We start from the raw sequence: 22,435 nt of genomic DNA, 5'->3' as shown, positions 1-22,435 counted from the left end.
CAAAATACAGAACTTATTTAATAACACTATGAAATACAATTTACAAATATTTTGTATCAAATATATTTGTTCTCAATTTTAATCTGGTTCTGTACTGTAGTATGTTTAACAGCAGAAAACATTAATCTGCCTCATCCTCTAAACATAATTCAACCTGCTGGTTGGGTTCATTGTATAGGCCCATTCCTTGGGTGTGACGTAATGAATGCAGAGCAAACCCTTGCCCTATTATGGGCTTCCGGGCAGACGTCCCTGCCTTGATGCGAGAGAAGGGCCGGGGCAGCGGCGGTGGTTTGCTCTTCACCGCGGCTCAGTGACGTCATGTTGTAGTTCGGTGGTCACCTCACCACCGAAAATCCAGACTATGTATGAGCATTTAGGCCGCTGGGCCTGGGTCATTACAGTCTATGGCAGTGGTTCCCAAAGTGGGGTCCGGGGACCCCCAGGGGTACTTCAGGGAGTTCCAGGGGGTCCCCAGCTAAATGATAGTTTGGAACCAAATGGACCCTTATGGGTCTGTAACTCTGAGTGTACAAATGTTTTGTACATTTTGTACACGAGTTAAATTAACATTGATTTTACAATATAAATTGGGGTCCCAGAGATAGAAAATGCCATTAAATGGGGGTCCGTAGACTAATGCATGTCAAACTGGGGGTCCTTGAAACTAAACCGGTTGAGAATCACTGCTAGAGCCGTACAAATCTTCTCTTATGGGGGTCCCTGGCAAATGGGGGTCCGTGGGATAATTAGTGTCAATTTGGGGGTCCTTGACATGAAAAGGTTTGGGAACCACACTGGTCTAATGGTCTATGGGTCATATAGGGATGAGGGATTGTATTGATAACGGGTCGGGACAGTCTATGGTCGGGATCAGCAAACTGAGAAACTGAGACTGAGTTATATTCCAAACCTGTGGAGGGCAGCAATGTGCCGATAATGGACCCGGCCCCGGTCCATTTGGTTTCATTTTATTCTCTCAAGAGTTAAAAATCTATAAGGGTCCATTTGGTTAATACCAACTCTCCATCATTTGGCTGGGGACCACCTGGAACCGCCTCAAGGACCACTGATGGTCCCCGGACCACTGGTTGAAGTCCACTGGACCACAATGCAGGACGGGTGTGTGTGTTTCAGGGTTGCCAAATCAGATTATTTCCCGCGACTTTTGGCTTTTCTTTTTTCCCCCAGAGATCCTTTTCTTTTCTTTATAGGCTAATTATTAGTATACTAAATTACTAAAACATTAATTATCATAGACATACATAGTATTTATAATGATAAATGCATCAAATCTTTTTTATTAGGATTATATGGTCATATTATTGGGTTTGTTTTGGCTTGTTTTTGGAGGTGGGTTGGCTTATTTCTCTCACGAGAGTTGGCAACACTGGTGTGTTTGTTGTCTCAAAACACTCTTGACAGTCAGTCATAGATAGTCTATTATTATATTACTACTACTATAATGGTGCAGACCTGCTCCGTTATTAAGTGCCACAACAGAAGGACGCCCCAGGCCGCGGCGGACAACGTTAGATTCTTCGTCTTCCCGGCATGGAGGCAACACCACGGGGCTCAGATGGCCCAGTTGACTAGGAGACGTCGCATGGCTTGGATCTCAGCCCTAGGACGCGAAGAGTTGACGTTCGACAAGCTATCCAAGCACAGCCGTGTCTGTTCACGGCATTTTCACAAAGGTACCGTTTATTACCAAACACATGAAACGGCTATTTTTTGTCTCTACTATAACTAAAAGTGACTATAAGTGTCTTGTGTTGCACAGAGGTTGCATTAAAGTTGGTAATGCTAACTAGGATAGCTAAGAGCTGCTGCTGTTCCACAATCCACATGAACTTCTTACAACAATCTGTGCAGAGTTTGATTGAAGAATAGAGCACTTAAATTAAAAAATCACACCAGTGTGAACTGAGTGGTGCAACTCCCCTCTCCCCCTGCCTGTCTCTCTTTCTCTCTCTTTCTCTCTCTCTCTCTGTGTAATTAGCAGGCAACAGTGCAACACTATCACTCTCTCTCTCTGTTTCTGGCACAACAGCGCCACTTTTGCCCCTACTGGTACTCTAAACATAGGTCACATAGGTAGGTCAGGACATTGCTGTTCCTTGGATTGATTGATTGATTGAAAATTTGATTAACAGTTTGCAGAATTACAGTACATTTCAAGCACAAACTCAATACAAAGGCTGTTAACTGTGAGTGGACGACCCAATTAAGCATTACACTTGTTTACAACAGGGTCCACCATGTTCAATTCATCAAAACATTTAGAGACGTACAAATAGACACTTCTATATAGACAAAGAACAGTACAGGAATTCATCATAATGGAGGTAAAAAGGGAAAAGAAACATATACAGTGAGGGGAAAAAGGGGGGGGCGGTGGGGGGGATTCAGATTTTACGGGGGCCAGTTTCGAATTGCAGCCATCCGTAGGTGCCCTTTGAGAGCGGTTTTGAAGGAGTCAAGGGATTCGCATGTCTTAATGACTGTTGGTAGGGCGTTCCACATTTTGGTGGCATAGGAGCGAAAATAATTTAGTCCCTTGTTTGTGCCGAATCTGGGTTGAACATGATTCGTTGGAAAAAATATACCAAAGAAAGCAACCCAGACACGCTCCATAACATGGCTAGCCCTCAACCATAGTGGGATGCTCCCTAGTTTAGTCAGCTGGTCCAGGGAATCTGTGCACAAAGCACAAAAACCCTTTGGACTTAACTTCACTTAACCATATTATAAGAAAACAAGAAGAAAGCTACCTGGCATACTGGAAAAGAGACAACCCAAAACCAAAGCAAAATGGAATGCTATCTAGCATAGCACTAAAAAGAGAATATATATACATTTGTAAACTCACGACCCAAAATGTAGGGAAGGCTTTATAGTTACAGACTCAGTGAACACAGCCTTGCCACAGACAGACCCCACTCCCAAGGGAAGACAGACTATATGCACCCAGCACTGCACACACAATGTGGTGGAAACAACAGAGCTACACTTTCTAACCACCTGCTGCCCACTATACCAAGACATCAGACAGACGCATACTTCCCACAGATTACACACACACACACACACAGTGGAAACATGACCAACAACAAAAAAACATCCCATACCTATTGGGAGAAATACAACAATGTGTGAACACAGCAGCAAGATTTGTGAACTTGCGATAAAAGCTTAGCCAATGGAATGGAACCACCCTAAGGAGGACTAGACCTACTTCTTTTGTATACTATTTAAATTGTTCTGATGAAAATTCTGCTATTTGTCCCAAAATTACTTCAAAAGATTGCTGCTATTCGTTCCAAAAAGCTTTATACCCTGTACAAGCATGTATATAAGTTATAATGATGCAATGTGACAGCTCTGTTTACTCAATGCTGTACCCCCTCCAACTGTATATACTTAAGCTCCTTTCAATTAAAATTGATTGATTGAAAATGTTTTTTGTTGTTGTTGTAATAAACAGTTTGTACATTTTGAGGAAAGAACAGGTCTGCAAATAAGATTGAAATACCCAGTAAAGCATAATGGCTTGTTTACACTGGGGTCCTCCATTTTCAGTTCATCAGGACATTTGGTGACATACAAATATACACTACAGGTGGTACTCTGGTGTTGTGGTCGTGGACAGCATTGACGTTTAGGAAGTTGTTTGACAGGTACATGGGTGTCTCATGTGTGTTTTTGATTGAATACTTTATTAACAACACGCATAACTAGGTTACATACGTATTTATTTGTTTACCAGGAACAGTGCACATTAATCAACATGTCTGTTTTCACATCCATGTAAATGAGCCAGTTGGCCCTAATTAGAAATGTTGATGTTTTTTTTCTTTTCCCCCAGGCGAGCCAGCCATGGAAATGCTTGAGAGTGATCCTGACTGGGCACCTTCATTACACCTGGGGCACACATGCGTGGAGGCATCATCGTTTGGACAGCTTGACGGGATGAATGAGAGAGAGCAAGCTGCTGTACTGAGCAACACGAAGATGGATGGCACAGAGGAGGATGGTGATGATGAAGGTATAGAGAATGTTCTGCTTTCTATTGATTTTTGTTATTGCTACTTCAGATTGTCCTTGTTTCTTGTTGTTGAATCTTAAAACATTGTCATTATCATATCGTTGCTGTCGGGAGGAAACATCATAACTCCATTTTTGAGGTTTTTGATTTTTCTTTTGGGCATAAATCGGTGCTATTGACCACCCTTTATGTCTGTGTGTTGTTTCGAAAATATTGAACCTCTTAACTCCATTGGACCCTCAAAATGTCTGCTAAAACGGCTAACTCCACCACCTCTCCCCCTCGCATGGAAGTAATTGACAATATATAAAGTTATAACACCAACTTTGATGAGTCTGTATTGCTCTGTTTTAAAATTATAAGGTTTTCTTAATTTCCTGAAAAATGAACATTTTGGAGTTATGAGGTTTCCTCCCGACAGCAGCGATATGTAGCTTACCATGAGTTATCATAGGAAATTATAGGCCCCGCCCCCTGGAACGTGCTGCCCCTGGAAGTCTGTTCCACGTTTTAAATCCTTACTTAAAACTCCTGTTCTGCCATAGCTAATTAGTTTTGTTTGTTATCTGAATAATGTTTTGCATTTTTTTTTTTACTTTTGTGTGCTGTTTACTGTTTATTCTTGTAAAGCACTTTGTAATGCTGTTTTGAAAGGTGCTATATAAATAAAGCCTTATTATTGAGGGGCGCCCTCCTATATGCAGCTTTTAACACTTTTAAAGCCCAGGGTCGGGGGCACGGTGGCACAGTCGGTAGTGCTGTCGCCTCACAGCTAGAAGGTCCTGGGTTCGATTCGTATTTTTCAGAATGGACAAAATTATTATAATTTGTCAATACAGAATGAGATCATATCGACATCGGCCATAACAAATAATTATATCGGATATTGATATCGGCCAAAATGTCTCATCGACACATCCCTAGTCTATACGCATAGTTTCATTATATACTGTACATATTCCACTGTTAGGTTATGTATTTGTTCTTGCTTACTGTAAGTCGCTCTGGATTTAGAGCGTCTGCTAAATGACTAAATTGTAAATTTGCAGCAAAACAGCCAACCTACGAGCTCACAATGTGTTGCACATTGTGAGCTTGTAGATCTGCTATTTTTGAAAATGTTCTTTTATTTTCACTTTCACTGTAACATATTGTGGTCTATGGTGTTATTTTTCTGCTCCCAGACACCCTGCACATGGTTGGGTGTGAAGAGGAGGAGGGTTGGAGGTCCTGGAGCCCCAGTCTGCTCCAGGAGGAACCAGTGCCGCCGCCTCCACACATTAAAGATGAACAAGAGGAGCTACTCCTAAGGCCAGAGGAGCCTGATGGCTCGACGTTGACATCACCAGCAGTGAAAGAAGAGGATGATGATGATGATGATGAAGACGTCTCGTCACACTGTTCTGAAATTGAAGTTGAACTTGAGTCAGACTCTGAAGTCACTGAAGACAGTGATGAGTGGGAGGAGACCAGTGGAGGTCAGTCCGCTTTGAATGGGCGACTGTGGGGCGACTGTGGGGACTGTGGGGACTGTGGGGCGACTGTGGCTCAGGAAGTAGAGCAGGTCGTCCAATGATCCATGGGTCGGCGGTTCGAATCCCGGCTCCTCCTGTCTACATGTCGAAGTGTCCTTGGGCAAGACACTGAACCCCAAATTGCTCCCGATGTGCTGGTTGGTGCCTTGCATGGCTTCCGCCGCAATCGGTGTATGAATGTGTGTGTGAATCAGGGTGAATCTATGTAAAGCGCCTTGGATAAAGGCGCTATATAAATGCATTTACCATTTGAATACACTGAAGTCACACAACCCATTCTGGGTGGGGAAAACCCTTTTGGTGTTTTAAGCATTATGTTATACTTTAGCTATTGAAAAATAGCAGATCTACAAGCTTGTAGTGCGGCACTCGGTGCCGTGCTACGAGCCTATAGATCTGCTATTTTTGAGAATCAAAATCTTTGAATATATATATATATATATTCTTTCAGAGCGAACGTTTTTAACTCAAATCTTTGCGTCTGGAAGGGGGGAGTTCCTGGAACAACATATTTTCAGATGGGGGGGGGGGGGGGGGTCGGTGGCCAATTACATAGAATACTTGGGGTCCTTGACATGAAATATTGAGAACCACTGCTATAGAAACATGAGGTTTTTCAGAATACTGTCATGATTTAGCCCATTCTGGGTGGGAACCCCTTTTGGTGTTAGCATTATGTTATGCTTTAGCTATTGAAAAATAGCAGATCTACAAGCTCATAGCGCGCCACCGAGTGGCGCGCTACGAGCTTGTAGGTCTGCTATTTTTGAAAAATCGTGAACATGCGGCACAACTCTTTGAATATATATTCTTTTTCTTATTTCGACGTCAGGCCTAAATGGGTTAAAAGACATTTGTGTATATCCTGTGTACCCAGGTGATGGGAGCAGCAGTGATGCTCCTGCCAGCACCGGTGCCACTGGAGCAAGAAGCCTATCAGCTGCGGCCGCCGCGAGGAGAGGAGTGCAGCGGGTGGCGTGGGAGACGGTGCAACAACACAACTCTGCCAGGGACGTTCCAACGTGGCACGGTGCTCTTCCCACCGCTCATAGAGTCAGAGAGCCCATCGAGTACTTCCGGGACTTTTTTAACGCCGATCTTTTGGATGGTATTGTAGAACAAAGTAATCTATATTGCAAGCAAACCACCAGTGCAACTAAGGCCCTCCAATTGGACCGAAATGAATTGGAGCAGTTTATTGGCACTTTGGTGTACATGAGTATTGTACGTGTGCCGAGGTCAAGAATGTACTGGTCCCATGAATGTCGAATAGCACAGGTGGCCGATGTGATGTCCCGAGACAGATGGGTGGAAATTAAAAAGTTCATCCATTTCAATGACAACGGCAACATGGCAGCCAACAATGACGATAAGCTCTTCAAAATAAGGCCAGTTGTTGATTCACTTCTCCGAAAATGTCAGGGTCTCCCTCTAGATCAAATGTTGTCTGTCGATGAGCAAATGGTCCCTTTGAAAGGGCCTAAAAAGCAACACATCCCCAAGAAGCCACACACATGGGGATACAAAATCTTTGTGCTTCGTGATACAAAAGGTCTGGTCTATTCATTCGACATATACACGGGCAGAATTAATCCTGCACCCGGAGAACCTGACACTGACCTCGGTGCGAATGGAAATATTGTCCTACAGCTTGCACACATCATTCCTGGTGGTGTCAACCACCTATTGTATTTTGACAAGTGGTTTTCTTCCGTGGATTTGTTTGTTGCTCTTGCGAACAAGGGGATACCAGCCATTGGTACTATGCAGGAAGATCGCCTGCAAGGGTGCAGTTTCAGCTCAGACGTGGATTTCAAAAAGAAGGCAAGAGTGACATTTGAAGAGAAGAAGGTTGTTGTCGACGACCTTGTAGAAATAAGAGCAACTAAATCATTGTTTGACAACAGAGCGGTGATCGTTGCCAGCTCGTTTGCCAGTGCCCAGCCTGTTTGTACCATCAGAATAAGGGAGAGAAAGTCCAAACGCACGGTCGAAACGGAATGCACAAGCATCATCAGCCTGTACAACAAGTTCGTTGGCGGCGGCGACGATTCTCTCGATGCACCAATTGCAAAATATCGCATCCGGATAGGTTCAAAAAAGTACTATCAAAGGTTATTTTTTCATTTAGTCGATATGATGATTGCAAACTGCTTACTGTTGTATCGACGTGATTGTGAGTCGCTGGATGTTCCGAGAAAGAAGCGGAAGGATTTGCTCGATTTTAGGTCATCGGTAGCACAGGCTCTCTGCATGCAAGGCAAGGATCTGTCCAGGAGGAAGAGGGGGCAGCCTTTCTCTTTTGTTGAGAGGGAATGTGAAAGGAAGAAACACAGAGGTCCAGTGAAGGCTATTCCAACACTGGAGGTCCGTACAGATGCTGTGGGTCACTGGCCGATGGTCGATGGCAGCAGGAAACGCTGCAAATACCCAACGTGTAAGGGCAAGTCTAACTTCAAATGTTCAAAGTGCAATCTTCACCTGTGCCTCAACAGTAAAATTAACTGCTTTCGAGATTTCCACAAGTGAAGCTGTTTTTAGGAAATCACTCAGGGAAAAGAGAGAGAGAGAGCGAGAGAGAACCATGTATAGTCTGTTTTTTTATATTTGATTTGTTTGAAATACTGTGAAAAGTGCAAATGTGAAAAGTGAAGCGATTGTACAGCAAAGTGACCGACTGTGGTTAATCTCCATATAATCACTGAGGTGCAAACGTATGAGCTGGATTTGTAATACTACTACAACTAATAAAGTTGTTGTGTACTAATGTCATTCATAGTGTTGCTGTATTGCTGACAAATTTGACAATGTACTGTATTTTGCGTTGCGTCATTTGCGGGTAAAGCTTCTCCAGGCCAATCCACATCACGTATGTGTGATGTATGTTGGCATTTGCATAATGTGTAATTTGCGGGTTGCGTTATTTGCGAGTAAAGCTTCGTCACGTCAGTCCACATACCAATGTTACGTGGACTTTATTGTGATTTATTTATCGTTTCACGTTATTTGTGGACGATGCTCGTCATTTGGCAGAAGAATGAAATAACCCCTTTTGGTGTTTTAACTAAGCATTATGTTATACTTTAGCTATTGAAAAATAGCAGATCTACGAGCTGGAGCAACATCTTTTCAGATGGGGGTCGGCGACCAATTACATATAATCTTTGGGGTCCTTGACATGAAAAGGTTTCTGTTTTGAGCACCACTGACATCAGAAACATGGGCTTTTCAGAAAACTGTCAGGATTTAGAAGACATTTGTAGAACCAAGTTCAGGTCTAAATGGGTTGAAGAAGACTGACGGTGTATTTTTGACAGTGTGGAAACATTTATTTTGTAGTAGTTTTGGATTACTTTTGACACAGTAATGGTTTACAATATTACCTTTGTATACACTCTCAGAGGTACAAATGGATAAATTAACAGAGGATTTTTACTAGAGATGTCCCAATACTGTATCGGTATCGGAAAAGTATCGAATCGGCCCTTATTTGTCATATCGGGTCATATCGGTGAATATGCCGGTCTAACCACCGATCCGACACAGGGGAAAGGGGTTGACACTATGTCCTTGAATAAAATGTTGGGGCATGTGGAGTTTGATTTGGAGTTGCCCAAAACTGCAAATGCACGTTTGAGTGAGGAGTCTGCTATAAACACCACACAAGATATATATATATATATATATATATATATATATATATATATATATATATATATATATATATATATATATATATATATATATAGCTAGATACTGTAGCTATAAACACAACACGAGATCACAACACTGGTATCGGTATTCGGTAACAGAAATTGTGGTATCGGGATCGGATACGAAAAAAGTGTATCTGGACATCCCTAATTTTTACTAGGTAATGGTCAACGCCAAAACTATTTTACTTTGACAAAAACGGGACAAAATAACTGAATGACACAAAATGACGAGAGTGCAATGAAAACGGGTTTATTAAAAAACAGCATGTTTTATTTAAAATACCTGGAGCTGAACGTCTGCCCAAACACACCCAAACACCAGAGAACCAGATGTTGGAATCATTTTACAGCCCGTTAAAGAGTTTACAACTCAAACAATTGGTTCCAAAAGTCTAATCTAAAGTTCCACACTGTTGATCCACAGTGCTGTTTTGTCAGGCACAGATGTATATAAACACCTGAAACTTTAAATAACTATATTGATTATTATTATTAACAAGATTGATTAAATAATATCAATGGATGCCTGAAACAATTAGGGTACTGGGTATGTGAAGATTTGGGCAATATATATCTTAATCTCATGGTCCGCTTGAAGTAGTTTTGAAGCAGTTCAGAGATTTTAATAATTCTAATTCTAGTCCCTCTAAAACAAACAGTTTCCTCTGGTTTAAGTCTAAAGCCACAAATTGTCTGCTTTTGTTTTTCCAAATGTGTGCTGAGACCAAATGAGAACACAAGTCTAATTTTGAGACTTATGTGCACAAGAATACACAAACAAAACAAGTCAATGTCCTACCACATTTGTCCAGCAGGGGGAGTGGTTTTACCAGGCTACTGCCACTTTTACCATCACTGAGATCGCTTACAAAATAGGCTCAGCAGAACAGCAAAGCTACAGCATCTCCAGTTTCCATTTGATCTAAAGCTGCGTCATCACTTTACTCTGACTGTTTTGCTGCACTCAAACGAATACAAACAGACCTCGGATCAGTTCAAGAATCATTAGAGACAACTTGATAAGTGTTTGTCAGCCCTTTATATAACTTATTGATACTTTTTCTGACAAAATCAGTTGTCTGTTCAAGTGACACTGACATACTACGCACTGTACACGTACAGAGTATAGGCTTTAGACTGGGGGCGGCGGTGGCTCGGGTAGAGTGGCCGGATGGCAACGGCAAGGTTGCCAGTTCGAACCCTGTGGGCTCCTCCAGAGTTTGTGTCGAAGGGTCCTTGAGCAAGAATGGGTGAATGTAATGCACACCAATCTATGTAAAGCGCCTTGGATAAAGGTGCTATATAAATGCACCATTTAGACTGGAACTGAGTCTAAAGCCCGTTTTGGGTGGGAACCCCTTTTGGTGTTAGCATTATGTTATGCTTTAGCTATTGAAAAATAGCAGATCTACAAGCTCATAGCGCGCCACCGAGTGGCGCGCTACGAGCTTGTAGGTCTGCTATTTTGGAAAAATCGAAGAACGACTGACAGAAACATTTTCAGAAAACTGTCAGGATTTAGAAGAAAGTTTTAGAATCTGATCTCAGGTCAAAATGGGTTAAACAACAAAAGTAGTCTGTACTGGAGCATAATGAATCTATTCACAGCGCCACGCAAATTAAACTGCACTGCAACAACCCACAACACTGTTTAGTCAATACATACTGTATCTCCTTCCATGCATGACGCTTTGCAGCGTTCAGCCTTGAACGCAAACTTGTTTTGAGTAAAACAAAAACGTCTCATTTTCAACCAGTGTCAACATTTCAAAAATGTTAGTTTTTTATGTTTTGAATTTTGGGGGACAGTTTCAAAATTTCAATACAGCAATACATTAATACTTTACCCATTTTGGGCGGGAACCCCTTTTGGTGTTTTAAGCATTATGTAATGCTTTAGCTATTGAAAAATAGCAGATCTAGCTAGACATGAAGTGACATGAAAGTGTTTGAGAAACGACTGACATAGAAACATAGCTTTTTCAAGAAAACAGTCAGGATTTAGAAGACATTCGTAGAATCGTTCCCAGGTCAAAATGGGTTAAAGCAAGTCTTCCAGCACTTTAACTCGATTGCCAATTTGACCGAGCAGCTTTCACATAATTTGTAATCGAGTAATAATTGCCCAGCAGTGTCTATACTCTGGCTGAGTACTGTGTCCTAAAATATGCACATCACTTCGTGGAGGTGCTGGGTTCAAAAAGTGACATATGAAAAGAGAAGGGAACCTGCACACTCATATGCACCAAAAGGTATATTTTATTGACGACGTTTCGAGCCAAGGCTCTTCATCTGGTCAAACTCAGTTTGACCAGATGAAGAGCCTTGGCTCGAAACGTCGTCAATCTGGTCAAACTCAGTTTGACCAGATGAAGTGTTACCGTCTCTTTTCCTGAGTACTGTGTCCTCCACTGGTTCTATATGCAGTGGCATGCACAGAAATTTAGAGGGGCAGGTGCTCAAGTGGAAAAAAGGGCACCTTGTGCAGCGCATGGAACCGGCCTGGTTGCCTTAATAGTGTGAGATTTATAGATTTTGGGTCTTAAATAATATATTAGAAGCTTTTTATCAATAATTGATCAATGTCACCATGGTCCACATACTGTACACTGTAAAAAGGGCACATTGCTGAAAGATGATGATGGGTGTCGGGGTCGTAGGTCACTCCTGGTTTGTCCTCTGGATGTGGGACACCTCCAGGACAGCGAGGACGAGCTGGAAGGGGTCGTAGGTCACTCCTGGTTTGTCCTCTGGATGTGGGACACCTCCAGGACAGGGAGGACGAGCTGGAAGGGGTCGTAGGTCACTCCTGGTTTGTCCTCTGGATGTGGGACACCTCCAGGACAGGGAGGACGAGCTGGAAGGGGTCGTAGGTCACTCCTGGTTTGTCCTCTGGATGTGGGACACCTCCAGGACAGGGAGGACGAGCTGGAAGGGGTCGTAGGTCACTCCTAGTTTGTCCTCTGGATGTGGGACACCTCCAGGACAGGGAGGACGAGCTGAAAGGCGTCCTGGATGTAAGACGCACTGTTGGACGCCTGACGAGAGGAAGAGCACCATAGTTTGTTCCACTGACGCACGTGATTGATTTATGATTGATTGATTGATTTTAATACTTCACGGACACGAGAACATCAACATACGCCCAAAAAATATTTTATTTTAATCAATGTGTTTCTATTGCCACTGTTCAGTTCCAGAATATAGGAACTCTAGTGTCAATGAGACAGAACTCACCTCGAGGAAGACTCCTGTTATCAGCGGGTTGAGAACGTCTCTCTTCTCGCTGGACTGTTAAAACGCAACGAATTCATCTCGATTAGCGTTCAGTCTCACAAAGACAATGTATTACACAAAGAGTATCGATGATACATTTATTTACATAAGACACAGGAACAGTTTTACCCCAATAGTTGTTAAACAAGAGGTGAACTTCTTGGACAGCAGAGAAATCTCTTTACACAGAACAATGGTGATTCTGGAAGGAGGAGGGGAAAGAAATGAATGTTCAACACATGAAGTTCAACTGAAATTTGCATAGTAGTTGTTGCTAGTTCTCTATAATATAAAGAGACACTGAATGTAAATGCCCCTAGGGGTCCTTGAGGAGTTCCAGGGGGTCCCCAGCTAAATGATAATTAGGAACCAAATGGACACTGTAACTCAAATGGACCCTAACGGGTCCATTTGGTTCCATGTGTACACTCTGTGTTAAATTAACGTTGATTTTACAATATAAATTTGGGGTACCAGAGATAGAAATGCCATTAAATGGGGGTCCGTAGAATAATGCATGTCAAACTGGGGGTCCTTGAAATGAACGGGTTGAGAATCACTGATTCAGCCGTAAAAATCTTCTTATGGGGGTCCCTGGCATATCTTTTCAAATGGGGGGTCCGTGGGGCTAAATAGTATCAATTTGACATGAAAAGGTTGGGGAACTTACTGTGCGAGCCGCGAGGGCCTTGGCCTGCTGCAGGGCGCTGCAGTTGAACTTACTGTGCGAGGGCCTTGGCCTGCTGCAGGGCGCTGCAGCTGAACTTACTGTGCGAGCCGCGAGGGCCTTGGCCTGCTGCAGGGCGCTGCAGCTGAACTTACTGTGCGAGGGCCTTGGCCTGCTGCAGGGCGCTGCAGCTGAACTTACTGTGCGAGGGCCTTGGCCTGCTGCAGGGCCCCACAGCTGAACTTACTGTGTGAGGGCCTTGGCCTGCTGCAGGGCCCCACAGCTGAACTTACTGTGCGAGGGCCTTGGCCTGCTGCAGGGCGCCACAGCTGAACTTACTGTGTGAGGGCCTTGGCCTGCTGCAGCTGAACTTACTGTGCGAGGGCCTTGGCCTGCTGCAGCTGAACTTACTGTGCGAGGGCCTTGGCCTGCTGCAGCTGAACTTACTGTGCGAGGGCCTTGGCCTGCTGCAGATGAACTTACTGTGCGAGGGCCTTGGCCTGCTGCAGATGAACTTACTGTGCGAGGGCCTTGGCCTGCTGCAGATGAACTTACTGTGCGAGGGCCTTGGCCTGCTGCAGCTGAACTTACTGTGTGAGGGCCTTGGCCTGCTGCAGATGAACTTACTGTGCGAGGGCCTTGGCCTGCTGCAGCTGAACTTACTGTGCGAGGGCCTTGGCCTGCTGCAGCTGAACTTACTGTGCGAGGGCCTTGGCCTGCTGCAGCTGAACTTACTGTGCGAGGGCCTTGGCCTGCTGCAGGGCGCCACAGCGGAACGTGCTGTTGGACAGAATCCTCTCGGCCACCTTGTGGAACTGTTCTATGGAGCGAGCCGTCAGCTCAGCCAGGCTGCGGATGGCTGCCTCATGGACGTCCTGAGCACACACACACACACACACACAATGGTGCATTTATATAGCGCCTTTATCCAAGGCGCTTTACATAGATTGTGCATTACATTCACACACACATTCACACACCGATGGCGGGGGAAACCATGCAAGGCACCAACCAGTACATCAGGAGCAATTAGGGGTTCAGTGTCTTGCTCAAGGACACTATCTCCGGGGGAGCCCGGGATCGAACTGGCAACCTTACGGTTACCATCCAGCCACTCTACCGCTGAGCACACGCACACACACACACACACACACACACACACACCTCTACGGAGAATGTCTTCCTCACTGCCTCTCCTCCGTTCACATCCTCTTCCTGGGAGGGTTTGGACATTTCCTGGATCTGCTCACACGCGCTCTGACTCGCCTGGTTAGAGGATGACATTTCATTTAAAACAATAAATAAATAGGATAAAAGATCAGCGTTTATTAGAACAGGGGGTCTCGTGACCCCCGCCCCGCCCCTCCCCACCACCAATACAAATTGACTGCTACAATAACCTTAATAATAGAGAAAATACATCATAAATACTGGAACCAGATATGATATAATTAAGGGAAGTTTATGCATGCACTATGTAAACTCTAAATTTCTATTTTACAGCACCACAGGTGCCAATAATAATCGGTGTGTGTGTGTGTGTGTGTGTGTGTGTGTGTGTGTGTCAGTGTTGTTTTTGGCAGCAAATTTTGAATTTAGTTTTAGTCACCTGGAATGTTTAAGATTTTAGTCGACTAAATCTACGGTTGATTTAGTCGACTGAAATGTATTTTGGCGGGCCTTGATGCCGTCTTAATGGCTGATTTTACACTTGCTGAAAAGTAAAGTATTTTTTGCAAAAGTGTAAAATGACTTATACTGGATCTCTTGTCCACTAGTCCCTTCCTAAATTTTAGTTCTAGTTTTTATTTGTTGACGAAATTGTCAATACATTTAGTCTTAGTTTTAGTCATCATAGCTTAGTTTTAATTTAGTTTCCAATTAGTTTTCGTCAGTGGAAGAAGTCGACGAACATTTTTCGTCCTAGTTTTAGTCGACGAATACAACACTGGTGTGTGTGTGTGTGTGTGTGTGTGGGGCTGTACCTTTCCCAGTTTGTCTGCTGTGACAGATACGTGGAGGCCTTCCAAAGCCTCCGTGAGCTCCATCAAAAACTCTGTCCCATCGTCATCTGACATTGAAAACAAGCCAAAGGGTTAATGAATGACCCAACGTGTGTTTCTCTGCTGTGAAAGCCTGCTAGGATCAACTCATCTTAATCCATTCTGGGCCCGGGGAACCCCTTTTGGTGTTTTAAGCATTATGTTATTTTAGCTATTGAAAAAATAGCAGATCTACAAGCTCGTACCGCGGCACAGAGTGCCGCGGTACGAGCTTGTAGATCTGCTATTTTAGAAAAATCTCGAAAATGTGGCACAAATCTTTGAATGTACGTATATTATTTCACAGCCAATGTTTTTTTAAGTCAAATCTTTGCTTCTGGGGGGATTTTGTAGAATCGGCATCAGGTCTAAAATGGGTTAAGGATATATGCAATGACATATGATGAACTTTGACCTTCCTCGTCGTCGAACTCCACCAGAGAGAAGGACTCCTTGATGTGGTTCAGCTCCTCTCTGAGCAGACACAGCTCCTCTCCTGATAGGCTGTTTAACACTGACTTCACCTACACGCACGCACACACACGCGCACACACACACACACACACACGCACGCACGCACGCACGCACGCACGCACACACACACATTTTTTAGATTCATTCTCAACCTGTGTGCCGGTGCCACAGTATGCAGCCAGCCAGCATGTTAATTCACATTAATAACAACAACAACATTAATAACCTGATACTGAGGCCATGGCTCAATGTCACCCTCTGAGACCCTCGGATTACTGAACCGTCACAGATTTTAACTAATGCCACCTTAAATGCGTGAGGGCAGGAAGTGTTAATAAGTATGAAGAATAGAGCGTTGCAGTCCCGCCCCCTGCCGAGGACCACAAGTGAATTCCCCGTTCATTTTCCTCAGACTTTTCAAAAAGTATTTATATAAAGACGTTTACACCGCGGACAAAGCCAACTCCAGTTGTGACGACACATGACCGTAAACAATGTTTTGGGCCGATCACATAATTTGTAAGAAGAAAAACATGGCAGGATAGAACACTTTTTGTTTTGTTTTTTTCGTCTAACAAATTATTTGATCAACGAAAAACATTGTGTTTATTGTCACGATGTGTCACAACTCGAGTTGGCTTTGTCCGCGGCGTAACCGTCTTTAAATAAATACTTTTTGAAAAGTCTATGAGGAAAATGAATGAGAAATTCACTTCTGGCGTCGTCATGAAAGGGGGCGGCGCTCTATAGCAGTGGTTCCCAAACCTTTTCGTGTCAAGGACCCCCAAATCAACATTTATTAGGCCACGGACCCCCCATTTGAAAACATATGCCAGTGACCCCGATAAGGGAGGATTTTTACGGCTCTAGCAGTGATTACGAAACATATTCATTTCATGGACCCCCCAGTTTCACACGCATTAGTCTACGGATCCCCGATTAATGGCATTTCTATCTCTGGTACCCCAATTTATATTGTAAAATCACTGTTATTTTAACTCTGAGTGTACTCTGAGTGTACAAATCTGAGTGTACAAATGGAACCAAATGGACCCTAACGGGTCCATTTGGTTCCATTTGTACACTCTCTGAGCTACAGACCCATAAGGGTCCATTTGGTTCCATTTGTACACTCTCTGAGCTACAGACCCATAAGGGTCCATTTGGTTCCTATCTATCTCTAATTGAGCTATAGGTACCCCCTGGGACTCCCTCAAGTACCCCTAGGGGTCCCCGGACCCCACTTTGGGAACCCTATTCGATGTCCTATAGAGCGTCCTATGCTCTATTGGACATCGCTTCATCACATCATGTTACCTTGACAACAACAACAACAGTTGTTGCCATGGACCGACCACAGAGATAAAACGAGCCTCAGTGGTACTGTATACCTTGGCCTCGCTCTCCCTGGACAGGATCTCCAGAGCTTCCAGGTGAGACAGACCCTGGAACTCGTCAAACAACATCCCATAATGAGCCGCTCTCTTCTTCTCCGGGTCGGAGCTCACCGCCTCCCCCACCGTCTGCTGCTCCTCGCGCTCCTTGGCCTCCCGCAGCACCTGACAACACACGCACAAAATTAGAATTTATTCTCTTAGGACAAACTGGACGGTATCTCTATGTATTTGTATGCATCTACTTAAAGGGGAATTTCTCCCTAAACCTTTTTTTAAAAAGTAAGTTGATAATTATGTATATTGACCAAAAAAAAAATATTTAAAAAAAAATAAAGATATAGGGGAGCTGGGGCCGGAGCTGGGGCTGCTGCTGGAGGAGTCTAACGCTAGAACTCCTATTCAATCGCGCAATTGTTTTTTGTTCACATCTGTTTTAGATGATGTGACAGCAACACTCCATGCATTGTTGACACTGCATTCTTCCTGGTCTACGTGAGCTGGTGTTAGACCCCCCCAGCAGCAGCTCCAGCTGCTTCTCCAGCTCCCCTATATCTTTATTTATTTTTTAATATTTTTTTTTGGTCAATATACATAATTATCAACTTACTTTTGTAAAAAAAAGGTTTAGGGAGAAATTCCCCTTTAAACCCTATACTGTACTTAGTTGACCAGCAGGGTTCGCCGAGGATCTATAGTAACTAGGTCAACTAGAATTTCCCTCTACACAAGATCTCCCTGCCAAAAACAGCCGATCTACAAGTTCACAGCACATCGCAACGTGACACATTGTGAGCTTGTAGATCGTCTATCCCCCCCCCCCCCCCCCGCCCCCAGAATAATGTTCACCTGTGACAGAGTGGAATTCCTGATCATGAGTCCTTTGGTCTTTTTAAATCCCGGATCTCCCTCTGCGATCACGTCCATGGTCTTCTTCCCGATGTACTCCAGAGCATCAAGACCTCCCGTGATCACCGTCTTACTCTGTGGCAACAGAACCAGCATTTAGAGTCAAGCCCACAAGTTACCCCAGTGATATTAACACATTTAGACCTGAGGACGATTCTACACATGTCAGTTTTCTGAAAAACCTCTGTTTCTATGTCAGTGGTGCTCAACCTTTTTCATGTCCCACAAAAGGACCCACAAAATATATGAAATTGGTCGCCGACCCCCCATCACTAGAAGCAAAGATTTGAGTTAAAAACGTTCGCTCTGAAAGAATATATTCAAAGATTTGACTTAAAAGCGTTCACTCTGAAAGAATATATTCAAAGATTTGCGCCACATTTTCACGATTAAAAAGAAAATAGCAGACCTACAAGCTTGTAGCGCGGAACTCGGTGCCGCGCTATGAGCTTGTAGATCTGCTATGTTTAAATAGCTAAAAGCATAACATAATGCTTAAAACACCTTTATTTAACATAAAATGCATTTTCGGGATACCAATTTTATCCAATCAGACTCACACAGGACGCAATAGAAATCGGAAGTGATGACAAAGAAATGAGCCGACAAAAAAAGGGTCTGTCTATTTGTGTGGGACTAAATCCCAAAGCTCAGTTCAGACTAGATCTCATGCCATTTCTAACATCTAAGGCCCCTGAAGATGAAAGGGCAAGTAAGTGTACTCAACCTGTGACAAAAATGGCATGTTTTATACTTGAAATATTTCACTTGAATTGTCATTAGATGTTTATGTAATAAAGGATGGGAAGCTCACCGTGCTCTGAACAACACTGTAATAAAGGATGGGAAGCTCACCGTGCTCTGAACAACACTGTAATAAAGGATGGGAAGCTCACCGTGCTCTGAACAACACTGTAATAAAGGATGGGAAGCTCACCGTGCTCTGAACAACACTGTAATAAAGGATGGGAAGCTCACCGTGCTCTGAACAACACTGTAATAAAGGATGGGAAGCTCACCGTGCTCTGAACAACACTGTAATAAAGGATGGGAAGCTCACCGTGCTCTGAACAACACTGTAATAAAGGATGGGAAGCTCACCGTGCTCTGAACAACACTGTAATAAAGGATGGGAAGCTCACCGTGCTCTGAACAACACTGCTAAAGGATGACAGCATTCCCATGGCACTGCCCACCGCCGATGAACTGTCTGTCTCAATGTTGGCATCACCTGAAATCATGCACGTATGTACGCAAGCGCACACACGCGCACGCACGCACGCACGCACACACAAAAAACAACGTTTTATATTTTATCTTTCAATGACTTCTGTCTGTCTGTCTGACAACATTAATGACCTGATACCTGATACAAAGCTCACCCTATGAAACTAGGCATAAGCATTGTTATACTTTAGCTATTTTTGAAAACTCGTGAAAATGAGGCACAAATCTTTGAATATATATTCTTTCAGAGTGAACGTTTTTAACTCAAATCTTTGCTTCTGAGGGGTTCCTGGAACAACATATTTTCAGATGGGGGTCGGCGGCCAAATACATATATTTTTGGGGGTCCTTGACATGAAACTCTTTGAACACGACTGATATAGAAACTGTGGTAGGTCTAATGAGTTAAATAAGGGGTTAAATAATGTCACCTGAATGAGTCAGGGCAGGAAGTGTAATAAAATATGAAGAATAGGACATCACTTTATCTCCTTGTTACCTTGACAACGACAGTTGTTGCCACCGACCACAGAGATAAAGTGAGGCTCATATTCCAATGCGTCATATAATTAATTTGGAGTTTGGCCTGTTTACAGGATAAGATAATATAAACCTTTTATTGATCTCTTGAGAAGCAGATGCAGGTGTCGGACAGCTGAAGTGAGAGTGAAACACGAGAGAGGAATACAGGAATGAGTAAGAGTTGAAGAACCAAACAAGATGAATACAAATCAGACATCTTTATCCCATTTAGGCCTGACGTCGAAATTAAAAAAAAGTCTTCTGAAAGAATATATATTCAAAGATTTGTGCCACATTTTCACGATATTTCTAAAATAGCAGACCTACAAGCTCGTAGCGCGCCACTCGGTGGCGCGCTATGAGCTTGTAGATCTGCTATTTTTCAATAGCTAAAGTATAACATAATGCTTAGTTAAAACACCAAAAGGGGTTCCCGTCCAGAATGCGTTATTGTCACGTCTTAGGTGCAAACAGTGGGTGAAACTTGCGTTTTATTACCTGTAAACCTGTGATGGGACAATAAAGATGATTGTGATTCTTATTTTTGGTTCTCGACTCTAATACCCAATATAAAAATAAAACAAGAATACTGAGCTGTAGCCCCCCCTAGATTATCTGCACTGGATCTCCAAATAAGTGAACGTCATCATAATATTAATGTACATTGAATATATGAATGAATACACATATATTGGAAGTGATATTATGAATATCATCTATGAATAATATACATATTGCGGGTGGATAGGGCTCAAAGCGTCTGAGAGAGAGAGTCATCATGATGATTTAACAGTAGGACAGGTGGATAGGGCTCAAAGCGTCTGAGAGAGAGAGCCATCATGATGATGTAACAGTAGGACAGGTGGATAGGGCTCACAGCGTCTGAGAGAGAGAGCCATCATGATGATTTAACAGTAGGACAGGTGGATAGGGCTCAAAGCGTCTGAGAGAGAGAGTCATCATGATGATGTAACAGTAGGACAGGTGGATAGGGCTCAAAGCGTCTGAGAGAGAGAGAGTCATCATGATGATGTAACAGTAGGACAGGTGGATAGGGCTCAAAGCGTCTGAGAGAGAGAGAGTCATCATGATGATGTAACAGTAGGACAGGTGGATAGGGCTCAAAGCGTCTGAGAGAGAGAGTCATCATGATGATTTAACAGTAGGACAGGTGGATAGGGCTCAAAGCGTCTGAGAGAGAGAGCCATCATGATGATTTAACAGTAGGACAGGTGGATAGGGCTCAAAGCGTCTGAGAGAGAGAGCCATCATGATGATTTAACAGTAGGACAGGTGGATAGGGCTCAAAGCGTCTGTGAGAGAGAGAGCCATCATGATGATGTAACAGTAGGACAGGTGGATAGGGCTCAAAGCGTCTGAGAGAGAGAGTCATCATGATGATTTAACAGTAGGACAGGTGGATAGGGCTCAAAGCGTCTGAGAGAGAGAGTCATCATGATGATGTAACAGTAGGACAGGTGGATAGGGCTCAAAGCGTCTGAGAGAGAGAGTCATCATGATGATTTAACAGTAGGACAGGTGGATAGGACTCAAAGCGGCTGTGAGAGAGAGTCATCATGATGATTTAACAGTAGGACAGGTGGATAGGGCTCAAAGCGGCTGTGAGAGAGAGCCATCAGGATGATTTAACAGTAGGACAGGTGGATAGGAATCAAAGCGTCTGAGAGAGAGAGTCATCATGATGATGTAACAGTAGGACAGGTGGATAGGGCTCACAGCATCTGAGAGAGAGAGCCATCATGATGATTTAACAGTAGGACAGGTGGATAGGGCTCAAAGCGTCTGAGAGAGAGAGCCATCATGATGATGTAACAGTAGGACAGGTGGATAGGGCTCAAAGCGTCTGTGAGAGAGAGAGCCATCATGATGATTTAACAGTAGGACAGGTGGATAGGGCTCAAAGCGTCTGAGAGAGAGAGCCATCATGATGATGTAACAGTAGGACAGGTGGATAGGGCTCACAGCGTCTGAGAGAGAGAGCCATCATGATGATGTAACAGTAGGACAGGTGGATAGGGCTCACAGCGTCTGAGAGAGAGAGCCATCATGATGATTTAACAGTAGGACAGGTGGATAGGGCTCACAGCATCTGAGAGAGAGAGCCATCATGATGATGTAACAGTAGGACAGGTGGATAGGGCTCACAGCATCTGAGAGAGAGAGCCATCATGATGATTTAACAGTAGGACAGGTGTATAGGGCTCAAAGCGTCTGAGAGAGAGAGCCATCATGATGATGTAACAGTAGGACAGGTGGATAGGGCTCACAGCATCTGAGAGAGAGAGCCATCATGATGATTTAACAGTAGGACAGGTGGATAGGGCTCAAAGCGTCTGAGAGAGAGAGTCATCATGATGATGTAACAGTAGGACAGGTGGATAGGGCTCAAAGCGTCTGAGAGAGAGAGAGTCATCATGATGATTTAACAGTAGGACAGGTGGATAGGGCTCAAAGCGTCTGAGAGAGAGAGAGCCATCATGATGATTTAACAGTAGGACAGGTGGATAGGGCTCAAAGCGTCTGAGAGAGAGAGAGAGCCATCATGATGATTTAACAGTAGGACAGGTGGATAGGGCTCAAAGCGTCTGAGAGAGAGAGAGCCAT

General features: G+C 43.7%; 2 protein-coding genes across 2 annotated transcripts in view; one reads left to right on the top strand and one right to left on the bottom strand.

The window, feature by feature from the left end:
* Nucleotides 1-1,404: 1,404 nt before the first annotated feature.
* LOC306927500 (piggyBac transposable element-derived protein 3-like) lies at nt 1,405-8,355 on the top strand. The gene is made up of 4 exons (XM_079507263.1): nt 1,405-1,697; nt 3,869-4,048; nt 5,233-5,526; nt 6,461-8,355. Exons 1-4 carry the CDS (start codon nt 1,466-1,468, stop codon nt 8,110-8,112), a joined length of 2,358 nt encoding a protein of 785 aa, XP_079363389.1. The 5' UTR covers nt 1,405-1,465; the 3' UTR covers nt 8,113-8,355.
* Nucleotides 8,356-11,636: 3,281 nt separating this feature from the next.
* The window catches only part of fam114a2 (family with sequence similarity 114 member A2), a 16,526-nt gene continuing 5,727 nt past the window's right edge, over nt 11,637-22,435 (bottom strand). The window contains exons 5-14 of the mRNA XM_079507127.1: nt 19,204-19,292; nt 18,002-18,136; nt 17,150-17,317; nt 15,700-15,808; nt 15,228-15,313; nt 14,407-14,508; nt 13,978-14,117; nt 12,705-12,777; nt 12,537-12,590; nt 11,637-12,337 (exon numbers count right to left, since the gene is read on the bottom strand). Coding sequence (XP_079363253.1) covers nt 12,251-12,337; nt 12,537-12,590; nt 12,705-12,777; nt 13,978-14,117; nt 14,407-14,508; nt 15,228-15,313; nt 15,700-15,808; nt 17,150-17,317; nt 18,002-18,136; nt 19,204-19,292 — 1,043 coding nt within the window. The 3' untranslated portion in view covers nt 11,637-12,250. The remainder of the gene's footprint in view (nt 12,338-12,536; nt 12,591-12,704; nt 12,778-13,977; nt 14,118-14,406; nt 14,509-15,227; nt 15,314-15,699; nt 15,809-17,149; nt 17,318-18,001; nt 18,137-19,203; nt 19,293-22,435) is intronic.

Source organism: Electrona antarctica (genome assembly GCF_951216825.1).
Source record: "Electrona antarctica genome assembly, chromosome: 8".
NCBI lineage: Eukaryota > Metazoa > Chordata > Actinopteri > Myctophiformes > Myctophidae > Electrona > Electrona antarctica.
This window is presented reverse-complemented; position numbering and strand designations above follow the sequence as displayed.